General features: G+C 29.7%; 1 protein-coding gene across 1 annotated transcript in view; it reads right to left on the bottom strand.

The window, feature by feature from the left end:
- LOC135957917 (uncharacterized) overlaps positions 1 to 17,739 on the bottom strand; it is a 76,110-nt gene extending 58,371 nt beyond the window's left edge. The window contains exons 1-2 of the mRNA XM_065508759.1: positions 17,207 to 17,739; positions 3,561 to 3,740 (exon numbers count right to left, since the gene is read on the bottom strand). Of these exons, the coding sequence (XP_065364831.1) occupies positions 3,561 to 3,740; positions 17,207 to 17,698 (672 nt within the window). The 5' untranslated portion in view covers positions 17,699 to 17,739. The remainder of the gene's footprint in view (positions 1 to 3,560; positions 3,741 to 17,206) is intronic.
- Positions 17,740 to 24,576: the final 6,837 nt, after the last annotated feature.

Here is a 24,576-nt window from a genome sequence, read left to right as displayed (position 1 = left end):
TTATTTGTCTTCAAATATTAAAAACTTGTTGAAGAAAGAAAAACTTGTTCGTCTATCAGTCTTTATTGTGACAGCTGTTGGGGATAAAATCGTAACAGTGCTATTCTTGCGACATTATTTGCAATAAAAATTTCGTTCAACAATTAACGTTCTGGTATATTTGAAAAAAGATAACCCGAAAGATAACATGAGTTAGGGCCTTTCTATATTAAGGCAACGATATTTATGTATTCATAAGAAAGAAAAATTGCAGTCCTTAAAAAGTGTAACCACTTTTTTTAGCACAAATTTGTTTGACGTGTTTACTCTTACAAGTGTTTTGTAAGAAAATGAAACTAAATTTTTTGTTTTGAATCATCCTAAGTAAAATAAGTTTTTCAAATCAATAAAAGAATTGAAATGAATTTTATTTAGTGGTTACGTCTTTTTCGTCAAATATTTGTCATGTGTGAAACTACCTTTACTTTAACTTCATATTAGTCTTTGCGAGCCAATCGCTGCTTGGCCTCAGTAAAGTAAAGTTTATTTTTGGTAACTTTCATTTTTTCTAAAATTTTAATTTGTATCGAGCCCTTTTTAATTCGTTTTTTTAATAAAAAATTTTATGCAACTACAATAGTGGAAAAATTTTAAAAGGAAAGTGTTTTTATTTGCAATAAAATCCAAATTACACAAAATAAAACAAACCTCCTCTTTTTTACCCTTCACCTTCGTGAGAAGGGTATATATAAGTTTGTCATTCCGTTTGTAATTTCTACATTTTCCATTTCCGACCCTATAAAGTATATATATTCGATTAAGCCATGTCCGTCTGTCTGTTGAAATCAATTTTCTGAAGACCCCAGATATCTTCGGGATCCAAATCTTCAATAATTCTGTCAGACATGCTTTCGAGAAGTTTGCTATTTAAAATCAGCAAAATCGGTCCATAAATAACGTAGATATGAGCAAAAAACCGGGACAACCTCGATTTGTGACCTATTTTTGATCTATATCTGGATTACTAAGTCATTAATATATACAATATGGATATCTAATGATAAATATATCAAAGTCCATTGCAACGATGTAGATAAGGCTATAGTAAGTTGGACCTACAATGGGTCAAAATCGGGAAAAATATTTTTTAACCCGAATTTTTTTTGTCATAAAAAATTTTTTTTTTTTAAATTTGGAAAAAACTTTTTTTAAAAAAAAATAAAAAACAATTTCAAAAAAAAAAAAAAATTGAAAAACAATTCAAAAAAAAATTTTGCTTACCTAAAAATATTTAAAAAAATGTATTTTAAAGTATAATTTGGTGAAGGGTATATAAGATTCGGCACAGCCGAATATAGCTCTCTTACTTGTTTAACAAACAACTTGGAAACTTGGTCAGAAAATTTGCATTTTCGAATATTTAGTTAATGTAAATAAATATCACTTATACGTAACCCTTCAATGAACAAATTACAGCTGAACGCATCATTTATCAGAAATGCATCCAAACTTTGAAACCCTGCTTGTAAAGCTAATACCTACTAAATAATGTCTAGCATTTGTGCAGGTGGTAGATATGATAGAGTATTTCATTATCCTAATTTGCGAAATCTGTAAAATACCCTTTAAAATATCGAGTTATTGCTAAACGAACGAATATTAATTCTTAAATATAAACAGCATTAATGTGCCATGAAACTGAATATGATTATATTGGGTAATTTTTCAAAATGAATAATGAAAATAATAAAAAAAAAAATCCGCATAAAAACTCATTCAGTTCTTTGGCTTCACTTTCAGATAAGTATCAATTATATCAACTACTCTTTTTGACAAACATTCAAACGATTTACAAAGAAGGCTATTTTTATACATCGACATTATTCAGATGCCCCTGCTGTGCAACTGACTTTTACAATCGAGTGGTTTCGAACGCGTGTATATAATTTTATTCCCAAAGAAACTTTTTTCCATACAAAAACAATCTAGGCGTATGTATGTATTTGCCAGTATGTGGTAGTAAAACCCATAACATAATTGCTATAGCAAACAACTCATACTTGCTAACTTATAATTGAAATTCAACAAACTTGAACCATAAACAATTTCGTAGAAAGCAAAACCCTTAAAAAATAAATATGTATAAAAATTTTGTTAACACAAAATGTTTGTTGGTTTATTTGCTTAAAAAATACATGCATGTTTTACGTTTTCATGTAAATCCTGGTACATGCATATAAAATGTTACTACTTCATCTATGCATTCTGAAAATACCTGCCCACCTACACACATGCACCAACAAAGAGCGAGCTGTAACCCACTTTTATCCAGAATGTTTTGTTAACCACCTGCAACTACTTTCACAAGTATATGCAACACACATATGCACAATAAGGTGGCCCTTGTTTAGCCTTTACTCAATCAGACAACATTTCTGTGTAGCATCCAAAAAGTGCAAAATAAGGGACACCTTGTCTCCCAGTTTTGTCCAAAGTCATGATTGCCCAAGTGATGACTTTCTCAGGATCATATCTTGCAAAGAGTTCTGAATTTTTATTTACTCTCTGAAGCAAAGTTGTTCATAAAGAACAAAAATTGTGAACATATAAATTCAAAAAACTTCATCTTCAAGATCAAAATCGCAAAAATCTTAAAAAATTCGAAATAAATTTAGAAATACATTTTTTTAAAGCTGCCTAAAAGTATGCTTTCGATTATAATAATTTAATAGTTTATGGACCAAAACACCTAATTCCATTAGCTTTTTCTTAGTAAATTATATTGACGTACCTAAACGGTGTTACAAATCATTCCTAGGAAGTTCATATGTTCTAGAAAGTTGTTTATTAAGATCTTATATACATTTTTTTAGTTGATTGTTTCCTTGAATTATGAACGGTTTGCTACCTAGGGACCTGAACAGGGGGGAACAGGGCAAAAAAATCGAATTCTTTAATGCTTTTTGCGATTTTGCGATTTTGATCTTGAAGATGAAGATTTTATAAGTTCACAGTTTTTGTTCTTTATGACAAGGGCTACAACTTTGCTTCAGAGAGTAAATAAAAATTCCGAACTGATTGCAAGCTATGAGCCTAAGAAAATGATCAGTTTTTGCAAAAATGACACCGAGGCCCATAATAAAAAAGTGTATGACTTTGGGAAAAACTGGCAGACATGGGTCTTCTTTTTTTGGTCTTTTATCACGTAGTGGAGTCCGTATATGGTAATATTTCCATTACTAAAAAATTACACACATCTCCTAATTTTTTTTGTTGACAAATAATAAACCAACATCAGGCGCATCAACGATATGTTATGTGCAACTGCTTTTTTAAATTCTATTTATATATTTATAAATATAAATACTCTTCATACAAGTACTTTCTACATAATAAGTATATGCATATATGTATAATTCTCTTTGTAATTGTCGTTATTTTTTTATGCATGTAGATTACATACATTTATATTTACATATAAATGCATGTAAATTCACATTTTTTATAAACTTTTATATTTGAAATAGTTTTTTTTTTTTTGAATGTTTGCATGTTGTTCATCACTATTTTGCCAAACTTACCCCAATTTCCACATAAATTGTATAGATGGGATATGGTAGTGCGATAACCATGCCAGTTAACCAGGTTGCACAGCAACACACAAAGGCGGGAAAACGTCCTTTTAAAGGATCACCCAACCAACGCATACGATCCCATGCTATTAATATGTGTGTTATCATGGCAACGTGCAGTGGTATGTCCTGGAATTAAATAAATATGAAGAATAGTTTAAAAATAAATACTTAAGAATATGGAGATATGAAATATGAATGTTAAAGGGACTGGAAATTTCTATTTTCGGATTTGTTTCCAAATATACAAAGTTTTCATTAAATCGTTGCATTTTTTTCAAGGCCTTAAAATGTTTTCCGTCATTTTAAAACCAAATGCTGAACATTTGAGCAAAATCGCATAACGCATAAAAAAAGTTTCAAGTTTCGGGGCAAAGCAGAAATATTTCCAAAAAAGAAATTAAATGTTGGAAAAATAAATACAATTCAACATAGTTTTTGGGTGGATCCATGTGAAAGCGGACAGCAGTCGGATTTACCATCTCCGATTTTAATGAAATTTACAACATACATAATATATCGAATATGTTCCTCACATCAGTAACTTTTTCAATGGAAACTAATTTCGATGTAAAAATATCGCGATTTGAAAATTGAAAAATTTGTTAAAATTATCTAAAATTACATACACATAATTGACCATAACTTTGAAACTACTCAAAGACCAGCATCATTTTTTGACTCCATTTTCAAGCCAAAGATATTGTCCTTCAAATGGTGTGCATAAAATTGTTTACTTCCAAAAGTTTAAAGGTCAATTTTCGATGTATCGATTAGTTCAGGAGTTATAAAGAAAAACGTTATTAAAAGTACGTTTTTTCATACAAAAAATACACAGAGAAAACAGATTCGTGATAGCAACCGAATTTGTTGCCAATCGAATGATTCGGTTGCACATATAGAATTTTTCAGTTATAACAATAGAAAGTCAGTTGATAAAGAAGAATTTCAGTTGAGGCAATCAAACTTTGGTTACCCATTCCAAAATATTGTAGCCACAACTGTGAAATTCGGTCACAAATTCGGTTGCTATCACGAATCTGTTTTCTCTGTGTACTTATGATGAAAAATTCATCCATTATAATAACCCGAGGCGTAAGAGATCTTATACCGAGCACGGCCAACAAGCCGAATCGACACCAAAATAAAATATTCATGCTCTGTATTCGGTGGGAGAAAACTGATCCAATCTATTATGGGCTATGGAAATCTGGCCAGACAATCACAGAGAATCTTTATTTACGACAACTGATTTGTTTGAATTGAGCATTGGCCGAAAAACGACCAGAATATGAGGACAAACATGAAATTAAAATATTCTATCATGACAATGCTGTATTTAGAATGAAGTGGTTTTAAAGTTTTGCTTCACCGCTTTATTGTCCAGACCACGCCCCGTCCGACTAATATTTATTTCGATCTATGCACAACGTTCTCTCTGGGATACGTTTCACTTTGTAATAGAGTATCCCATATTGGGTTGTTTCTTTATTTTAGCTCGGAATCCATACGTTGCCAGACAGCTGGGAAAAGGTCATATCTAACAATGGCCAATACTATGAATTTATGCTGTACAAACGTTTCAAATAAAATTCAAAAATTTAAAAAAATCCTTAATTTTTAAGTCATACAACCAATAACACTGTGTCTAATTTTTGAAGTCATGGCAATATAACCATATACGGACACCACTATGTGATAAAAAACCAAAAAAAAGAGACTCTTGTCTCCTAGTTTTTCCCAAGTCATGCACTTGTTTTGTGGGCTCCCAAAAATTTGGGGCCTCGGTGTCATTTTTGCAAAAAAGGTATCATTTTCTCTGGCTCATATCTTGCAAACAGTTCGGAATTTACTTCAAGATAAAAATCGCAAAAAACTTTTTTTTTGGTCTTGCACTGTGTAATACATTCTCACCACTCAAGTTTTTGACAACTGAGTTAGGTCTTTCAAAGGATAACTTGATACCAACAAAAATCGTAAAATGTCATACATATCTCAAATTACAAATTACGCAGAAGTGCAAAAAGTGCAAAATAAAGTCCGGTATGCTGGACAAAACAAAAATTTAAAAAAGCATGCTAACATAATTCCCCATAACTTAGAAACTATTAAATGTACAGCATTAATGGTAATTCCATGTTAAAGATGCTGCATTTTAAAATAAATTTTACAGTTAATTTTTGTTAAAGTCAACTTTATTTTAAACTACCATTGGAAATATTTAAAAAAATCTTTCTGCCACGTTTTTTTGTGTATAAGTTTAAAATCAAAAGAATTGAAAAACACGCCATTCCAAGGTTTTCCAAGGGTGGTTTGTTTACTAACCACAGTGGTTAGTAAATCATTTTTTTTGAAATCGAATAATTTTGACTAAATTTTCAGACCAAACAAACTAAAAAAATTAACACTGAATTCGATGAACAATAAACACTCTGTGTTTTTTTTTATTCAATGCATGAAAGTCTCTTAAAAAAACTGCACTTTGCAATATTTTCAAATTAATATATATATATATCTGACGTTTAAAGACTAAAAGGTGGTTAGTAAACTAACCACTAAACCGCAAAGAGTTAAAACTTTTTCCAGCAAGTAATTGAAAATAGTTTAATGTACATGTTTCAAGGTGTCTTTATCATAATGTAGCCAAATGACAAATTGGAGGCAGTTATAGGACATTAATGAAAATTACTATCTAAAAAGGATACATTGACTTCTGCAGAACTGCTGGGATACAATAGAAAATAAGAATATTTTTAGTCACAAAAACATAATAACACAATAACTACCCCTGTTTACTCCTGATTAATCTTAAAACGCACCGTTTTTGGCTCTTAAATCTTAATTATTTGATAATAATCTTTAAATTATGTCCAAAAAACTGTAATTTTAAACACCTGCTGTTGTTTTAAAATAAATTTATTATAATTTCATTTAGCAAAATATAAATTCTACATTGTATTTTTCTTTTTTGTTTTACCTCATTTTAAATTTCCAACAGAACACATTTGCCCCACATTTTGTCTGGAATTTTAATTAATGGTTTTTAGTTTATATTTACTGCAAAACACGTTTAAATTGTGTTAATGTGTATGTGGAATGGAATTCTGTTTAAGCTTTTTTTGTATTTTATGGTTACATGTAACAACAATTAGATTTATTTAAATTTAACGTTTTATTTTTTTGTTGGAGCTGTTGCTGCTGTAGGTTTTTGTATTAAACCATTAAAATGGTTTTTTTACGAGAAATTGATATAGGATTGATCATATAAAGAATTTTTCTATCGGGCAAAAGCGACTTTGTGATACTCTAAGCCGAATAGTAGGCAATTAATGTTTCATAATAAATAAATGGGTCGTTTAGGCGCACGAATAATGAAAGAAACAGCTTTAAAATGTAAAATTATATACAGTTGATACGATTCTGAAGTTAATGCCAAATATACAATAATACAATCTCGAATATTTTGGTATTGAAAATAAGCTAAATAGATCCATAAATGCTGTGATATGGGCCAACATATTCAGACATTTTTTATAATAGTTTTGAGTATTACAATAAATAGAATTGAACCTTGCTTGGAGTATAAACTACAAAATATTTGACTTAAATTTCCCCTGAAATTCAAACCAGGTGTAAAGTACTTATTAGGTCCGAAAACACCATATTCCTGCTAAACTCCAACTGGCCTTGTTTATACAACTCCCTTTTGCATACAAGATGACACGTATTAAATGGCAAAAACAATGAAAATCTTAGCCCCAACAACGTGCTTTAAGCTTTTGGCCACAATCAGTGGCAAAGGATATAAAAACATGCCCAGATTTGCATAAATAAATGACAGTAATAAAACAACCTTTTTTAAAATTTTAACAAGCTGCAGTTAAAGAAAAGACATGTCTGGCGTTTGAAAAATTTATGAAGACAATTTAAAAACGAAATCAAAATTGCAAATTTGAGTGTTTTACGAGAAAGATTTTTATGTTTACAAAAAACAACATAACAATACAAATTGTAAAACAACAACCAAAAGTATGCTTTGTTTATTTATAAATAATAAAATATTCTATTTGTTATTAAATTTAGAAAAGAATGTACAATCTTTTGTTGGCAAATAATTTGCCCAAATGAAATTTATCGTTGTTTGTATTTGTTGAACAATTTATGCTGCATTAGAGACTGATTTGTTCTACTTAATATTTAGCTTTGCTGTACATATTTTGTTCTTTTTGTTTGACGCCTAAAGTCATGCTGTATAATTCATTGGAAATGCTGCTTGTTATTTTTTTTCATTAGCTTTCAACTCAAAAGGAATAACTTAAATGGCTACAGGTTATGTTATGTTTTTATTAAATTACCTTTAAAAATATATGACACAATATTTATTATTGCAATATATGTTAGTTAAGAAAAATGTAAATGTTGAATATTTTTGTTACAGAAAATATGTAAGAACTTAAATTGAATTAAAAGGAATAAATTTATTAAGGCTACTATTAAATAAATTTTGTAAAATTTTAAAATAAATTGCTTTTAAATTGAGTATTTTATTGAAAATATGTAATTTATAAGGAAACATGATTGAATATTTTGTTATTTAAAAAATCCTGGGGATATAGCAAACCTGTTACAACATATTGTTCACATAGTATTATTAACGGATATGATTTGTTCAAATTCAATAAGAATTTACTCTCCAATTCTGAAATTTATGATTGATTGCATAACTCTAATACCAAATTCTCATTAAAAGCTGTAAATTGTATTAAACAAATGTAGTATAACCTCCAGCGATATAGTCTTTCAGATCTATATTTATAGCTTTATATTCTTATAAATACAACTAACAATTTCCCCCTTCCTGTCAACTCAATCAGTAAATTTTATTTTTATATTTTCTCTAACATTTATTTACACTTGCATTTGTGTTCATTGCTTTTATATGCCCAGCTGTTCAAAAAATAGTAAATGTATTTGTGTTAGACAGTCATTTTCATTTGGCATTAATTTATGGGGGAACCAACTTTTGAAATCATTGTTTTCCGATCGGGATGAAATTTGCAAATTTTTCAACAATATCGGTGGAGAACTCTCTGAATTAGAGGGGGGTTTAAAATTTTACATTTTGGCCAAACAGTTGTTTTTTCTCATTCATGTAACTTATTACCTATTGTTCTTAGTAAAATGTGTCCCAAATAGTTTAGATAGCTATTTCCTCAATCTTTCGTCTTCAAAAAAATATGTAAACTTTCTTTTGAACAAAAATAAAAAGGTCCTATTTTGAAAAAAAAAAAACAAAAAAGAAAAAAATAGTGGGATGCGAGTGGGATATATGTATATCAAAATAAATGTTTTGTAACTCAAGATATAACATTTTTGATTTTTTTGGCAAAATCAAAAACTAACCTTGATGCAAATTTCATCCCGATCGGAAGTAATAGATTTCAAAAGTTGGCTTACTTGACATAGTCATTTGACAAGTTGGTTGCTTTATACATTCCATGTAAACTATTTTGAAGAAGATTGTCATTTTAGTGTTTCTATGTAGTCAAGATGGTAGTCACTTTAATTATATCCTTCACGTTCGTGAGAAGCTTTTTCCGACCCTATAAAGTATATATGTATATTCTGGATCCGTATTGATAGCGAAGTCGATTAAGCCATGTCAGTCTGTCTGTCTGTCCGTCTGTCTGTTGAAATCAATTTTCAGAAGACCCCAGATATCATCGGGATCCAAATCTTCAATAATTCTGTCAGACATGCTATTTAAAATCAGCCAAATCGGTCCGCAAATGGCTGAGATATGAGGAAAAAACCAGGACAACCTAGATGTTTATACCAATTTTGACCTATATCTGGATTACTAAGTCATTAATATAGACAATATGGATATCTAATGATAGATATTTCAAAGACCTTTACAATGACGTATGTATATAAGACCTACAATGGGTCAAAATCGGAAAAAATATTTTTTAACCCGAATTTTTTTTTCATCAAAAAAAATTAAAAAACAAAAAAAAAAATTTTAAAATTTAAAAAAAAAAACAATTGAAATAACTGTTAGAAAAATATTTTTTCCCAAAAAAATTAAAAAACTACTTTGCGAAAAAAAATTTTTTTTTGAAGGGTATATAAGATTCGGCACAGCCGAATATAGCTCTTACTTGTTTTATTTTGTTCTTCATTTCAGGATGTAGTTATTTTACAAACCAAATGTAATCTAGTGGAGAGTCAGTGTCCCTTAAAAAAGATGGGGGGCAACATTTGTCCCCAGTCCCCATACAAGGTCTCCCTCAGAAAATGACTTGAACATTCATAATTTCTTTATAATAATCAATATTGTGATGAAATTGAAGATAGACAAGCTACAAACTTTTGGGAGGATCGATCAATAATTAAACTAGCCGCTATATCGGAAAAATAAATAATTTATGTACAATGATATTAACAAAAATTACGACATAATTAAAATTTTTAAGAAATTAATCACTCTATCAAATTCTGGACTGTTCGGACTATAGTCCCCATATGACTATATGGTGGCTATACAAGTCTTCCTCTTACTTGTTTTAGCTTCTTTTCATTTTAGGGATAACCCATTTCACTCAGTAAAAAGTGCTATTATCATTGTACAAACTCTTGTTTGGCCAAACTGTAGTAATTTTTAAAGTTTATCCATGCAGTCTCAACTGATATTCTGCATCTGTAATTGATGAACCAAATCACTAGTTTGAGACTCAGTCGCCCAGAACTGCTGGGTTTTACTTGTGTATGCTTGTTGGCCATAAATACAACTAGTCTATGTCTATATACACAAGTATCTTTCATTGTATACACACAGATCCATAAACATTTATATTAATTCATGTTTTAGATTGACACTTTGTTAGTATTAAATGCAAACAATGCAGTGTGGATAGATAGATACTAAAATGAAAATAAACAAAAACAACAATATAAAAATCTATGATGCATTTTATGTCACATCTCTCGTATATTGTAGTAAAATGCAACAGTATATGGTAAAATCCCAGAATTTTTTGAACATTTGGGGTAATGAAAGAATTTATAATTCTTCTTTCCTAGTCATAAAGATATATTCTCAACCATAGCAAGTTAGTTCACGTAAAAGACATTCCAGAATTCTCAAAAATACATTTCTTAATATTTTTTAAAAAATGTTTCAGTACTTTTCTTTACTACAAAACTGTGTAGATATTTGTTTGTTTTCAGACTTATTTAAAATGATAATTTCAATAAAGTGTTTATTTAAAATGTCCTTTGTAACGTTTTGGCGAATTATAAGTTTGTGATTCTGTTTGTAATTTCTACATTTTAGTCCCCATAAAGTATATATATATTCTGAATAGTTATAGATAGAGGAGTTGATCTAGTCATGTCCGTCTGTATGTTGAAATCAACTTTTCGTAGTCCCCAAATAGCTTACATACATGGTTCATACATCAATATATCCGGTATAGTCCCGGTTCGGTTGGTATTTAAAATCGAAAAAATTGGCCCACGAATGGCTTAGATATAAGCAAAAAACCCCGAAATCCTCGATTTTTGACATCTATCTATATCTGTATTACTAATTCATTAATAAGGACAATATGGATATCTACTGGTAGATATTTCAAAGGTCTTTCCAATGTCGTATAAAACGCTATAAATTTGTTCACACTAAAAAATTTGCTGGAAAGAAAAAAAAAGTACTTTTACTAGGTAATTATTCGTTCACCAAACTCTTATCTATATTATATAGCTGTTGGCCAAAAACTGATGACACCTTTTTTTGAGAGCCCACAGATTTTCAGAATCTTTGGAGGCCCTAAAATGAAATTGGTCACCAAAATCGCCAAATTGACTACCCTTTGGTAGTAGAGTTGAACTTATACTGTCATGACCGTGTAATTTTTGTCATTGAAATGAAAATATTCTTGGATTTAACCATATCGCACTTGTTCCTCTAAAGGGAGTCAACTCAAAATTTACAAATTTTCAGTAGAGGCAAAAAACTGTTTTTTTTGGAATATTTACAATGAAAGTTAAAAACAATTATGGCATTGTAAAGAAATATGAGTAAGAAGTATACAACGGTAGTTGTTTTTGTAATTTTTTCAGGGATTATTGAAAAATAACAAGTTTTTTGAGTTGTTCCCCTTTATGTGAAATTTGTTCATTTATATAGTGGTGTCATTTCATGTTGTGCCAGTTTAACTGAGAATTCTGTTTAATTCTAATAAACATGTCACTTATGGTTAGAAATATCAAACTTATGTATCCTAAAGTAAATCAAATTTATATTATTCAGTTTAAAATGGTTTAATTAATGTTTATTCACATACATACATAACAAAAAATAGTAATTAAATTTAAAAATGAATGAAAATTAGATATCTATTATGTTTTTGTAGTACGATTCGTAATACTCTTTTGGAATGATGTTTTTTTTTACCAGTTCACTTATGTCTACTTTTTTAATTTCCGATAATGGTAACTTTTCGGAATAAGCAGAACAAAGCCTGAAAGGAGAAAAATGGTTAATTTTTTTACAACTTGTATTGCTAATTTTAATTAATAAAAACTTACTTAAGATTATTCCAATCGTCAGAAGACTTTAAGTTTTTTTTTTTACATACACCTTGTCAAATTTTGTTTCTTTATAAGATGTTTTGTATAAAAACGAATCTAAGTTATCCTTTTCTACTCGTAGAACTTTAATGTTATTCCATTTAACTTTTTGGTTGCCCTCATTTATAACAAAATTTTGGCCCCATTCTTCTTGTAGTGACTTAAGGTCGTAAAATGCATCATGCGATAATTGGTGAACTGCATATGGAGTTCCGGTCTTTTTAGCGGCTGTTATTAAGGTGGTATATTGATCTGGCGTATATATTGGTTTGCTACCTAGATATCTCTTCACTTGTTTTTCTATTACGCTATGTACGTTGTCTCCTTCGTTTTGAGAGTGGCCTTGGATCAAATACTTGTGTGTAATGCTTCGTAAATTATACTTTTGAACTGCATAAAAGTACATTGAAAGTAAATACTTATTTTTTTGCTGTCCACAGCAGTTGTCTGAATAAAATATTAAATCTAAATCTTGGACGTTATCTGTTTTTTGTACAAGATTATTAATATACAAAAGTACACAAGTTCCAATCTCATTGGAGCCACGCTTTCCTTCCACTTCGGTCCAAAAAAAGCAATCAACATTTTTAACATAAAGGTCGCTGATGGTAAAATTATAGCAGTTTATTTTACTTTTGTAATAAAAGGAAGTTGTAAATCCTTTTGGCAATGGAAGGACTGCCTGCAGATCATATACAGCAACATTGCCTTTTTTCTTATCTAATTCTTTTTCTTCTCTACATAATTTCTTTTCTTCCTGGTGTAAAGTGTAGACTTCAATCAAATCTCTTTTGCCATTTTCGTCTGAATTCTTGAACGATTCGCAGAGTTCACATTGGTCTTTCTTAGGTTTAAAAAAAGATAAGTTAAATTCTCCATTGAATATCCTGTAGAACATAATTTTACTTCCGGGCGTTAAATTCTCTGATTCGCGATTCTCTTTGTAGTCCCTGTATAGATCTGCAATACTTTTACCACTTTCAATATATTCACGTGTCGTTTGAGCTCGCAAATAATGAGACTCAATTTTAGGTATATTTTTTATAAATTCCCGTATACTATTCCTAATTTCAGAGCTTACTTTCAGATGATTGTTATGCTTTCCACGAAGGTCACCCTCTACAAATCCTTCTTCATTCTTTTTTCTAACTGCTGTATCTATAACTTTGTTGGTTATATCAAGGGTTGCTTTAAAAAATGTCTTACATACCCTTATTGATTTTGAGTCGACTTTCAAGGAAAAACTGTTATTTAGTCTACGAAAATCTTGTGTGCAGACGTACCTATATTTTGGTTTAATTGGCTTTGTATGGCTAGCTATAAACTCCCTTTGTCTTTGTAGGTCACCAAATGACCAATATTTGTGGAAAATTTGCATGCGTGTTGATTCGGTTATTTTTTCGCTGCATCGCAAACGACACTTTTCTCCGCAAGGTGGGCGCAAACTTCTAGATTTTACATTTTTTTTGGATTCAGATAACGATGTATACTGAAGTCCGAAGTCTCTTAAAAATTTTTGTTGTTTTTGCTTTTTATTTTTTGTGGAATTATAGCGGTATATCTTTCTTTTTCGACTAATTGCTTCTTCTACCTGATTTTCGAAGTCCGAAGAACTGCTTTCAGAAACTGCCGATGTATGAAACTCGTCCTCAGAATTGTCTATGAATGGATCCTCCGTACTATCATCGCTATTCTCAACGAAATAAGCTGAATAGTGTTCTAGATTCGCACACGTCATCGTCAAAAATTTAAGTTTTTATGTAAACCAGGCGAGAATTGTTCAAAATAATTATTTTTTTGTGCTATTTCTATTGTAAAACAAATTAACAACAGTTTTGTTTAATGAAAAAACTAAGAATTAAAATCATGGACTACTGACTAGGCATGATAGAAATAAAATGATAAGTAATTTTTGCTGTTTTTTTAAGGTTTTTGTATAGTGACTAGCTAAAACTCGGATGGGAAAATACTGTAATAATTTTAAGAAAATCGGTCCAGCATTTAGCAGTCTATAGAGTTCAGACATACATGCATACAAATGTACAAGCGCACATTCAGTTTTTTGTATATAGTTTAAAATGTCACAATAATTTCATAAATATAGAAACAAAACGAAATATAACAGCACAATAAACTTACCTATAACAACTAAAAAGAGACAACACAAAATCGAACATTATCAAAGTAAACCGCTGTGACATAAACACTAGCACAACTTAAAATATTTCTATTTAGTTGAAACACAACTGATATGAATTCAGCTTACATTTGGGGACAACTCAAAATATTTCTCTTTAGTTGACTCTGGAGAAGCTACTTTTATATCAAGAAGAGGGATACAACTGTATTTTTTTGGCGAAAGAGTAGAGAAAATGATGTAAGATTTTTACAGCGGGTAGATATGACCACTGTACATCGATTTCCTGCAAAAAGTGAAAATTGAAAAATTTTGAGTTGACGCTCTTTAGAGGAACCAGTGCGATATGTATGCATATAAACTTAATTCCATAATAAATGTTGTTAAAGCAAATTTTTTACCATAAAAAAACCATAAAGTATTTGAAAAATATTGTCTTTTATCCTTATATGGATCTATAGAGTAATAGTGTTTAAGTTTGTTAGTGTTAAAATGTCTATTTTCTATGTGAATATATCTAATGTATAGTATGTGTGCATTTGTGTAAATTTCTAGATTATCATGAATAAAACATGTACTTTCTTCATTTACTTTGTATTCGAATATCAAGTTAAAGACATTTTTCAAAATTTATTCTTAAGCTGAGGAAAGACAAACAAAAAAAGTGATAGAAAAACCTTTAATAGAAATAAAAGAAGCTGCTAAAAGAAAAAAAATACAGACAAATGTTTGTCTACAGCTGTACAGAATGGGGAGTGGTGGGGTTAAAGAAGTAAGAAAAATCGTATTGGAAATTAAGAAATAAATGAAAGAAGAGAGCTAAAGTTTGAGTTTGTTGGTTAATGGTACGTTGATGAATACACTTCTTTAGCAATGGAAACTAAATATGGATGAGACAGCTACAATAGATTGTTTGAAGGAAACTATACTTTATCTTTACTTTATTAGAAAAAACTAGACTAAACCTATGTATAATGCAACTTGCCTAATGTAGGGTATTGTTGTTTAAGAGAATCTATAAATAGCTGCAGCAAGATTGATTAAAACCAGAAAACTAAATGCGGAAAATTATTACTTTCCTGAAGAAATAAAAGCAAAACAAAAGTAAATTAAAAAGAATTCCTTAAACACCAAACAAATATTTAAAGACACAACAAAGTATTAACTTTGGGAAAATAGAAATACAAATGAGAGACCAAAGGTAAGGGTGCCAGCTATTTTCAGCATTTTATTAGCTATCAGGTCTAAAGTAAATAAATATAGCCAAGAAAAGAAAACTAATCAGTAGTTTAGAAGTTATTTACTTAAGGTATTTATAGACGGCAATACTGAGTATTAATATTTGTCAAAAACTCAAGTATCATAATACAATTTCATCGTCTAAACAAAATTTGTATTAGAATTTCAAAAAATACAAATGATTTTTTTGATTTACGGTCGGTATTGAAAATTTGTTTAAAACAATTCAAAAACTTTTTATTTTCATATGTATCGGGTATGTATTTATAAAAACAAATAAAAAAGTCAAGAAAATATAAAATAAAAATAAAATTTTCAGAAAAATATCAATCAACAAAGAAATAAAATATTTGTAATACTATCGTGTAAACAATAAATGTTTTTTCGAAACGATTTTTTGAAATACCGACTGATTTCAATAACATTTTAAATTTGAAAAGTGTTAATACTCAATATTGCCGTCTATAAATACCTTTATCAACATTTATTTTCGAATAAGCCTCATTGTGGAAGGTGCTAAAATAACTTAAATTTAAAAATTAATAATATTTAAATTACACATAACACTGTGTGTAATTTTTTAAGTCATGGAAATATAACCATACGTACACTAGTTTTGCACTTTTTTATGGACCCCCAAAGAATTAGGGTCTCGGAATCATTTTTGCAAAAAAGTGATCACTTACTCAGGCTCATATCTTGCAAACAGTTCGGAATTCTGATTTACTCTCTGAGGCAAAGTTGTAGCCCTTGTCGTAAAGAGTAAGAATTGTGAACATATAAAATCAAAAAAATCTCATCTTCAAGGTAAAAATCGCAAATACTTAAAAAAATTCGTTTTTTATACCTTTTTCCCCCTGTTTAGATTCAAAGGTAGCAAACCGTTCAAAATTCAAGGAAACAATCAACTACAAAAATGTACCTAAGATCTCAATAAATAACTTTCTAGAACATATGAAGTTCCTAGGAATGACTCTTAAGACCGTATAGGTAGGTCAATATAAGTTAGTAAGAAAAAACTAAAGGAATTAAGTGTTTTGGGCCATAAACTATTAAATTATTATAAACTAAAGCATTCTTTTAGGCAGCTTTAAAAAATGTATTTCTAAATTTATTTGGAATTTTTTAAAGTTTTTTGCGATTTTGATCTTGAAGATGAAGGTTTTGTGTTCTTTATGACAAGGGCTACAACTTTGCCTCAGAGAGTAAATCAAAATTCCAAACCATTTGCAAGATATGAGCCTGAGAAAATTATCACTTATTTGCAAAAATTACACTGAGGACCACAAATCTTTGGGGGCCCATAAAAAGTGCATGACTTTGGGCAAAACTAGGAGACATGGCTCTCTTTTGTTTTGGTCTTTTATCATTTTTTTCGTGTTGCACTGTGTTATTGAAGCAATCATTAAATAAATTGCCACTACATTGCAACTTTGTTACAATGCAAAATCTCCTCATCAACATCTTTATCTTAACAAAAACTTCCAAATTGTCAACTAACTTTTGCCCAACAAAAACAACCTACATTTTCATTTCACCATCTAAATCACTTGACATTACATTCTATCCTCTAATTACAACTCACCTGCAGCATGGGCAGGAAGAAACACAAAAACTGGCCAAATATCCAATTCTGTATCAGCATCACCATCAACGAAATCGGCAACACCACAGCACACTGTATAAAATGGCAAAATGCCAAATTCACAATAAATGCATGTGTCACATCCTTGTACAGACGATGGTACATAATGTACGCAATTATGGTAACATTCATTAGGATGCCCATCATCGCCAACATGGCATACTGTATCAGAAATATCCAGTAGACATTTTTAATGCTAGCTATCAGCACAGGACCATTATATCGATCGATGGCATCTGTGTCATTTATGTGACCATCGAGATATTGGGCAATAATCAGCAGATATTTATCGGGCCCATCCTTGTCGGCCATATTCATGTTTTGATTATTTTCATCTGCACTCGTACTGGCGGCCATGTGGAAATCTTTGTCGTCATTGAGGGAGGGTAGGCTTAGGGGAGAAGGTTCTGGTACGTCTAATGTTGAAGTCATGCTATGGATGGTAGAGGCTTAGGTCAGTAGCAAAGCCCTCAAAATAGCTGCAATGGTAAGGAATATAAAAAATAAATTAATTTCATTTAAACATAACAGTTTATTAGGTAAAAAAACAAGTAAGAGAGCTATATTCGGCTGTGCCGAATCTTATATACCGTTCACCAAATTATACATAAAAATATATTTTTTTTAAATATTTTTATTTAAACAAAATTAAATTTTTTTAAATTTTTTTCCAATTTTTTTTTTTAATTTTTAAACAAACATTTTTTTTGAGAAAATAAATTATGACAAAAAAAAATTTTTTTATGAAAAAAAAATTCGGATTAAAAAATATTTTTCCCGATTTTGACTCATTGTAGGTCCAACTTACTATAGCCTTATATACATACATTGTTGCAATGGACTTTGAAATATCTATCATTGGATATCCATATTGTCTATATTAATGACTTCGGAATCTAGATATAGATAAAAAATAGGTCAAAAATCGAGGTTATCCCGGTTTTTTCCTTATATCTCAGCCATTTTGTCGATTTTAAATAGCAACCGAGCCGGAAGAATTTCCGATATATTGATGTATGAATCATGTATGTAAATTATTTGTGGGCTACGGGAAATTGACTACAACATACAGACGGACATGGCTATATCGTCTTCGCTATCTATAACGATCCAGAATATATATACTTTGTGGGGTCACAAATGAAAAATGTAGAAATTACAAGGGGAATGACACTCATGGTGAAGGGTATAATTAATCAGCCTAACTATAAAAGAAATTTTAAAGTTAATTTTTTTTTTGTTATTGTCGACTTTATTTTAAAATAGAACTTTTGTTTTTTTCGTACCATAAGAGATATTTTAAAAAAGCTTTCAAAACATTTCCCAACTCATACTTTCAAATAAATGAAAATATTTTTCAATGAATGTAAATAAAAAAAAAGAAATTTCAAAAAAATTAAAAAAAAATGTACATAAAAGTTCAAAACATTAAGCTTATTTTTATAATAATAAAACAACGTTTTAAATTATATTTGAAATTTGTTTTAAGCTACGAAATTTAAAATAATAGTCAACTTTATTGACTTAAAATTGATTTTAAGACTTTTGTGGCTAGGCTGAATATTTTCTAAATCTGGCTTATAAGTTCTAAAAGCCGAGGGACATAGCTAGATTTTATTTCAGTTTCATAAGGACCTAAGCTATAATTAAGTACTGATGTCTGCAGCCAATATTCGACGTACAGTATAAAAAATTCGTGTGGAATAGCGTGATATTCACAAATGCAAGGTTCAGCTAAAAACGCATTCTTTTCTAAAAATTTTAAAGCACAAAGCTTTTAAAAACTTACCTTTATTACATTTTCCGCATATTCTAATTTTGGTTTTATAATCATTTAATGCAAATGATAAAATTGTATGGATTAAAATTAAAGACATTGAAAATTATCATTCCAATGCATGGTGTAATCAGTTACCAGGTACAATTATTAGATAGAGTTTTCAATGTTCACCCCTAAAACGTCAAAATATGTATTCAATCACTTCACTTTTTTTAATTTGTTGGCGCGATATTTCATAAATTTTTAACGTTTTAATTCAAATTTGTATACACTTATTTAAAAAATATAGTCTTTCTTCAAATATAAATGGTTTAAATTGAATTTTTTGTAATAAATATTTAAATTTAATTAATTTTTTTAGACATTTCCTTTTTATATTTTTTTCATTTTCTTTTATTTGACGTTATAGGGAATGTATAATTGAGAATATACTTTCTAATAATTGTACCTTGCTTGTTCTGCCATGATTCCAATGAATTATAAAGTCGTATTGACAAATTTCTTTTTTAAATTTTCTCTATTTTGACAGACCAATCAATCATTGCCTTCTTCTTGTCCTTAATTTACTTTGTGCAACTCATTTACAAATCACATTTCTCAGTCATGGAAGGACTAATTACAGACTCTGTCATTCTTTTGTTTTCCATGTGAATGTGTATTTAGTGGTATTACACAATTGTCATCTCTATTCAAAACGGTCGTTGTCATTGTAACACTTCCATTGAAATTGTAACAAATCCTCACACATGCATACGCACATTATGAACAATTTAAACATTTCAAGCAGAAAAACCACAAATAATCCTGCAGTTCTGGCTAAGTGTCCCGAACTGATTATGGAATTAGCTATGTGAATAGTTATTGCAAAAGGAAACTTAGTGCAAATTGACTCTCCAACTTCTTGTGGTGAGTGAAATAACAACTTTCTAAAGTACAAAATATGTTAAAAGTGACTACACCCCAGATTACTTAGGCGCAATAAAGTGCCGATTGACTTCTCGCTAGATTACCTAGGATACATAAAGTAACCAATTGACCGAATGACCCAAAAATATATAAATTTCAGTCAGCCAAATAACTAGACATTAATGAAAACAACTTTCTAAAAGGGATGTATTGACTTCTTTAGCATTCAATGCAAAAATGCTGCCCAGCAAAACTAGTGATTTTAGCTATCACTTAGGGTGACCACTAGCTACATAAATAGCTACGAGATTAGTTATTTTAACATGTGCAAATAAATTGCAAATATAATGTTTAATTCTTGGTTTTATTATCTGGTGGGTAAAATACCTACTTTCTAAAGCGCATAACAAATTAAAAGTTTAAGCTGACTACACTCTAGATAACATAGAGATACTAAAGAGGTAATTGACTTCACCCTTCATTACCTTAGATGTTTGAACGAAACCCTCATTAAAAAGTGCAATACAAAATAAACAATTAAAATTACTACATTCTTGATTACTTAGAGACACTTTGGTGACAATTGACTTCACATTAGATTACTTGGGATACATTAGATTACTAAGAGATACATTGACTACTTCAAAACTGCTGGCTGGTTATTAGGATCTTTTGTAAGTACATGTGTGTATAAGTATAATTTTTCTTTAATTATTCAACTTTGCCAGCGATTTGTATAATTGCACTTTGACACTTTAATGTCATGTTATTTTGTTTTTAATTCAATTTCTACAATTGTTTCTTTAATTTTATATTTTTGCATTTTTGCATTTTTGCTATTTTCAATGTTCCCAAGGTCTTAAATTGGTCCCCGTCATCTTAAAATCAAAATGCTGAAAGTTTTAGCAGAATCAGATAACCTTCAGAGGTTGTACATTTTAGTTGAAGTTTATGTCGTTTGCTTTTCTGACACAAAATATTGCCAACATATTTTGTACTATTTATTAAGGGTTATCCGTACTCTCACAATGTGTTACATCCAATGTTCAAGGTGAAACATGTATCATATTTTCGGGGGTAAAAGGCATAATTTATGCTAGAAATGAAAACGCTATTAGTGTCAAAGTAGCAATATTTTCTCCAAAAAAATATTTTTTTAGTTACCCGTACTATATGGACATTTTCTGACATCGACTTGGTATCAAAAATAATCATAAAATTTCATGCAAATCGCAAATCCTAAATTTTATAATTTTTTTTAACGAAATTTCGAGAAAATTTTATTTTTAAACCTTTGTGTACTGAATACTAATAATAGGCTGCGAAATGTTGTTTTAAGAAATAATTTTAACAAATTTAGGACTAAAAACTAAATTTTCTCGAATTAAGCCAATGTCAAATCGGTTGCCACGCTAACCCATAATAGAAACAACCGTTAAAATGTACATTTTCAATCCTCATTTAAGAATTTTTTTTAATTATTGAAATTTCATTAAAAAAAATTCAATTTAGGATTGTGATTTACAGTAAATGTTATAATTTGTGGTATCAAGTTATAATGAATTGTCGCTGTCAGAAAATATTCATATACATATTATATTTTAACATCTATGGGTAAATAAAATACAAAAACGAATAACTTTTTGAATTTTTTTTTTGAAAATATTGCTATTTTGATCCAAACATTCGTATATGAAATGTTAAATGCCTTAAATGTGAAATGTGAACATTGGTAGCAAGTAAAATCACAGAAGTTCAAAATAAGGACCATAATACGAAATTAATAGCATAGCCACAAATGTCTATAGAAAAGCGAAATATATATATAAAAATAACATTGTTGTTTCATCGTTTATGTTTCTGCTAAATTATTCGTTTTTTTAACAGTCTGACTATATTTGATTTGCAAATTAATTTTCTGTTTCAACGCAATTAATTTTATCTACACTGAATAAGTTAGTCAAAATTATGTTTAGAAGTTAATACAAACTTAATAAAAAAAAGAACTTACATATGAACATATAATTTTGAAATTAAAAATGTAAACAATTTTTAATTTTATACTATCATGACATGATAGCTTACATCTCAACGGAGGAAGTAGCGATAGAGGAGATAGTGCTGTGATTAGTTGCATACCACTCACAAAACATAAATATACATGATGCATTCATAAATACCATACACATCAAATAACATCACATCACTGCAGCCACTACAAGGAGCAACATGAAATGAAATACACTCAAAGATTCGAATACTTAAAAAAAGAAATGCTCAAAACAAATATTATATAGAAACATGAACGTAGTCTTATGTGCTATTTTTTATAGCAATCGAGTGCTTTGAGTGGAAATTTTACATGTATTTTGTTTTTGTTACAATAACAAAACACATGTTAAATTTCCACTCAAAGTACTCGTTTGGATTACAAAAACAGCACATTAGACTTAGGCATAAACGTGAACATACAGACATAGACCCTCAAGGATAGTCTCAGGTTAGAAATAGACTCGTAAGCTGTAGTAGTTCTGGAAATAATGGATGAACACCCCAGCTGTGATATAATGAAACTTGAAATTCTGCAGAATTGGTTTCCAACTGCTTCCCTGTGTGGATGTTATTCCTTGATAATGTCTTATAAGGACATTATGTCAAGATTATGATGATGAATGAGTAACAACAACGCATAACATCGAAAATCATTCCGGAATATTATGTTACAGCGTGAAAACTGGAGAAGCAAAAGGAAAGATTAATGCTTTTCGTACTTATAACATCTTTGATGGAGTTTGTACCACGCTATAAAAGAACAAGTTCGTACAAATAAGAACTATCGATGAAATGCATGGTGAAAAGTTGAATACAAGGAAACAGATGATTCTAGCAAACGAAACATATAGAAAAATTATTAAGGCAAATGTGAATGAAGATCAAATTGAGGATTCATCACAACCAAAGCCATAGAAAAGAATTAAAATTCTGAAAACTGATCAAACCCCAGCTCATCCTAAAGGGAAGGCTGTTGCTCCATCGCCTGACTTGAAAAAAATTAAATGAAAAAATGGCAGACAATTTAATAAAAAATATGCCAGATGTGATGATAATTTCGACTAATGTTGAAACGTCATTCACTGACACATTCCGTAAAATACAAGGCGTCCCAGATCTCCAAGAATTCGGATGAATACAACATGGAGCCCAGCTTCTGGAAACAAACATATACTTGATTACTGTATAGTGTTTATAAAAAACCGACTTTTTAAAAAACCGGTTTGTCGGTTAACCGAAAATTGTCCTTTTTGAAAAAACCGGTTTTTCGGTTAACCGACATCGAAAAAACCGGTTAAACCGGTTAACCGTCATATATGTGTAGAAAACATAAAATGTCCAATAAAGTATATACAGCTTCAAAATTTGCAATTTTGAGTAGTCAGGATTGTTAATATTAAATAACTATAAATATACAAAAGTGCTAAGTCCATTTATTTTGTAAAAATTTCAAAATTATTATCTCAGTCAAATGTTTATAAATATGTTACTAAATATATAATACTTGTTTAAATTATTGGTTTATTCATTGAATTTCAATCAAAAAATATAAATAATTTTTTTAATTAAATATTTGATAATTTTGAAATCTATTATCACCTCGACTTTCTGATATGAAACAGAAAATGTTACAAGTCCCAAAAACAGACCTATAAGATGTAAACGCAAGATTTAGCCAAAATTTATAGAATTATGCGGAATTTAATTTTAATTTTTAACAGGTTCATTATGTGAAATTTATTCTGAAAAAGTTTTAAAGTAAACTCATCGTCCTCTACTATTTAGAATCATTGTAAATATTAAAAATATTAATCTAAAGAGGTTTGTATTGTAAATCAGCAGTTTAAGTTTCAAGTCAGACAAATAATGTGTATACAATGAATATTCAAAATGAAGTAAAATGCGAGATTTGTTAATTTTAGTCACAACGGTTAACCGAGTGATAAAAACCGGATAAACCGGTTAACCGAAAATCAACATTTTAAATTAACCGGTTCGCAAAAAACCGAGATTTCGAAGAAAAACCGGGTTTTCGGTTAACCGGTTAACCTGTTTATAAACACTATTACTGTAACCATATATATGATTGATACAATTATGTGACTCGTAAATTAATCATATTATGGTTATCACAATCATGTAAATAGTTACTGTAACTATAATATTATCAAAAAACTTGTAACAATGTTGAATGGTTTCAGTAAAAATGCACAACTATATTTTATCTCTGCGTGCAAGTAGCTCAAAATATCCGGTATTTGAGAGGACACTTAGCTTGCGTTAATGTTTAAGATCATAAAACAAAGCCTAACTTATGGTGATCCTTCTCAAGACCTTCTTAGCTACACAATTATCGAGATGAAGGTGATTGGATATATAATATATGAGCAATACCAGAACCTATTTAACCATATATGAAAGCAAGATAGCACTGGCAAAGCAGCAATTTGTTCAAGTGAAAATCTTGCATTCCAGAATCTTCTGCAGATGTCTCACCAAACGTGACACTATATGAGTTTTTATGCAATCATGTGTCCGAAGCAGCGAATTCTAGTTCAAGGCTTGAGAAAAA

Source organism: Calliphora vicina, chromosome 4 (genome assembly GCF_958450345.1).
Source record: "Calliphora vicina chromosome 4, idCalVici1.1, whole genome shotgun sequence".
Classification (NCBI taxonomy): domain Eukaryota; kingdom Metazoa; phylum Arthropoda; class Insecta; order Diptera; family Calliphoridae; genus Calliphora; species Calliphora vicina.
This window is presented reverse-complemented; position numbering and strand designations above follow the sequence as displayed.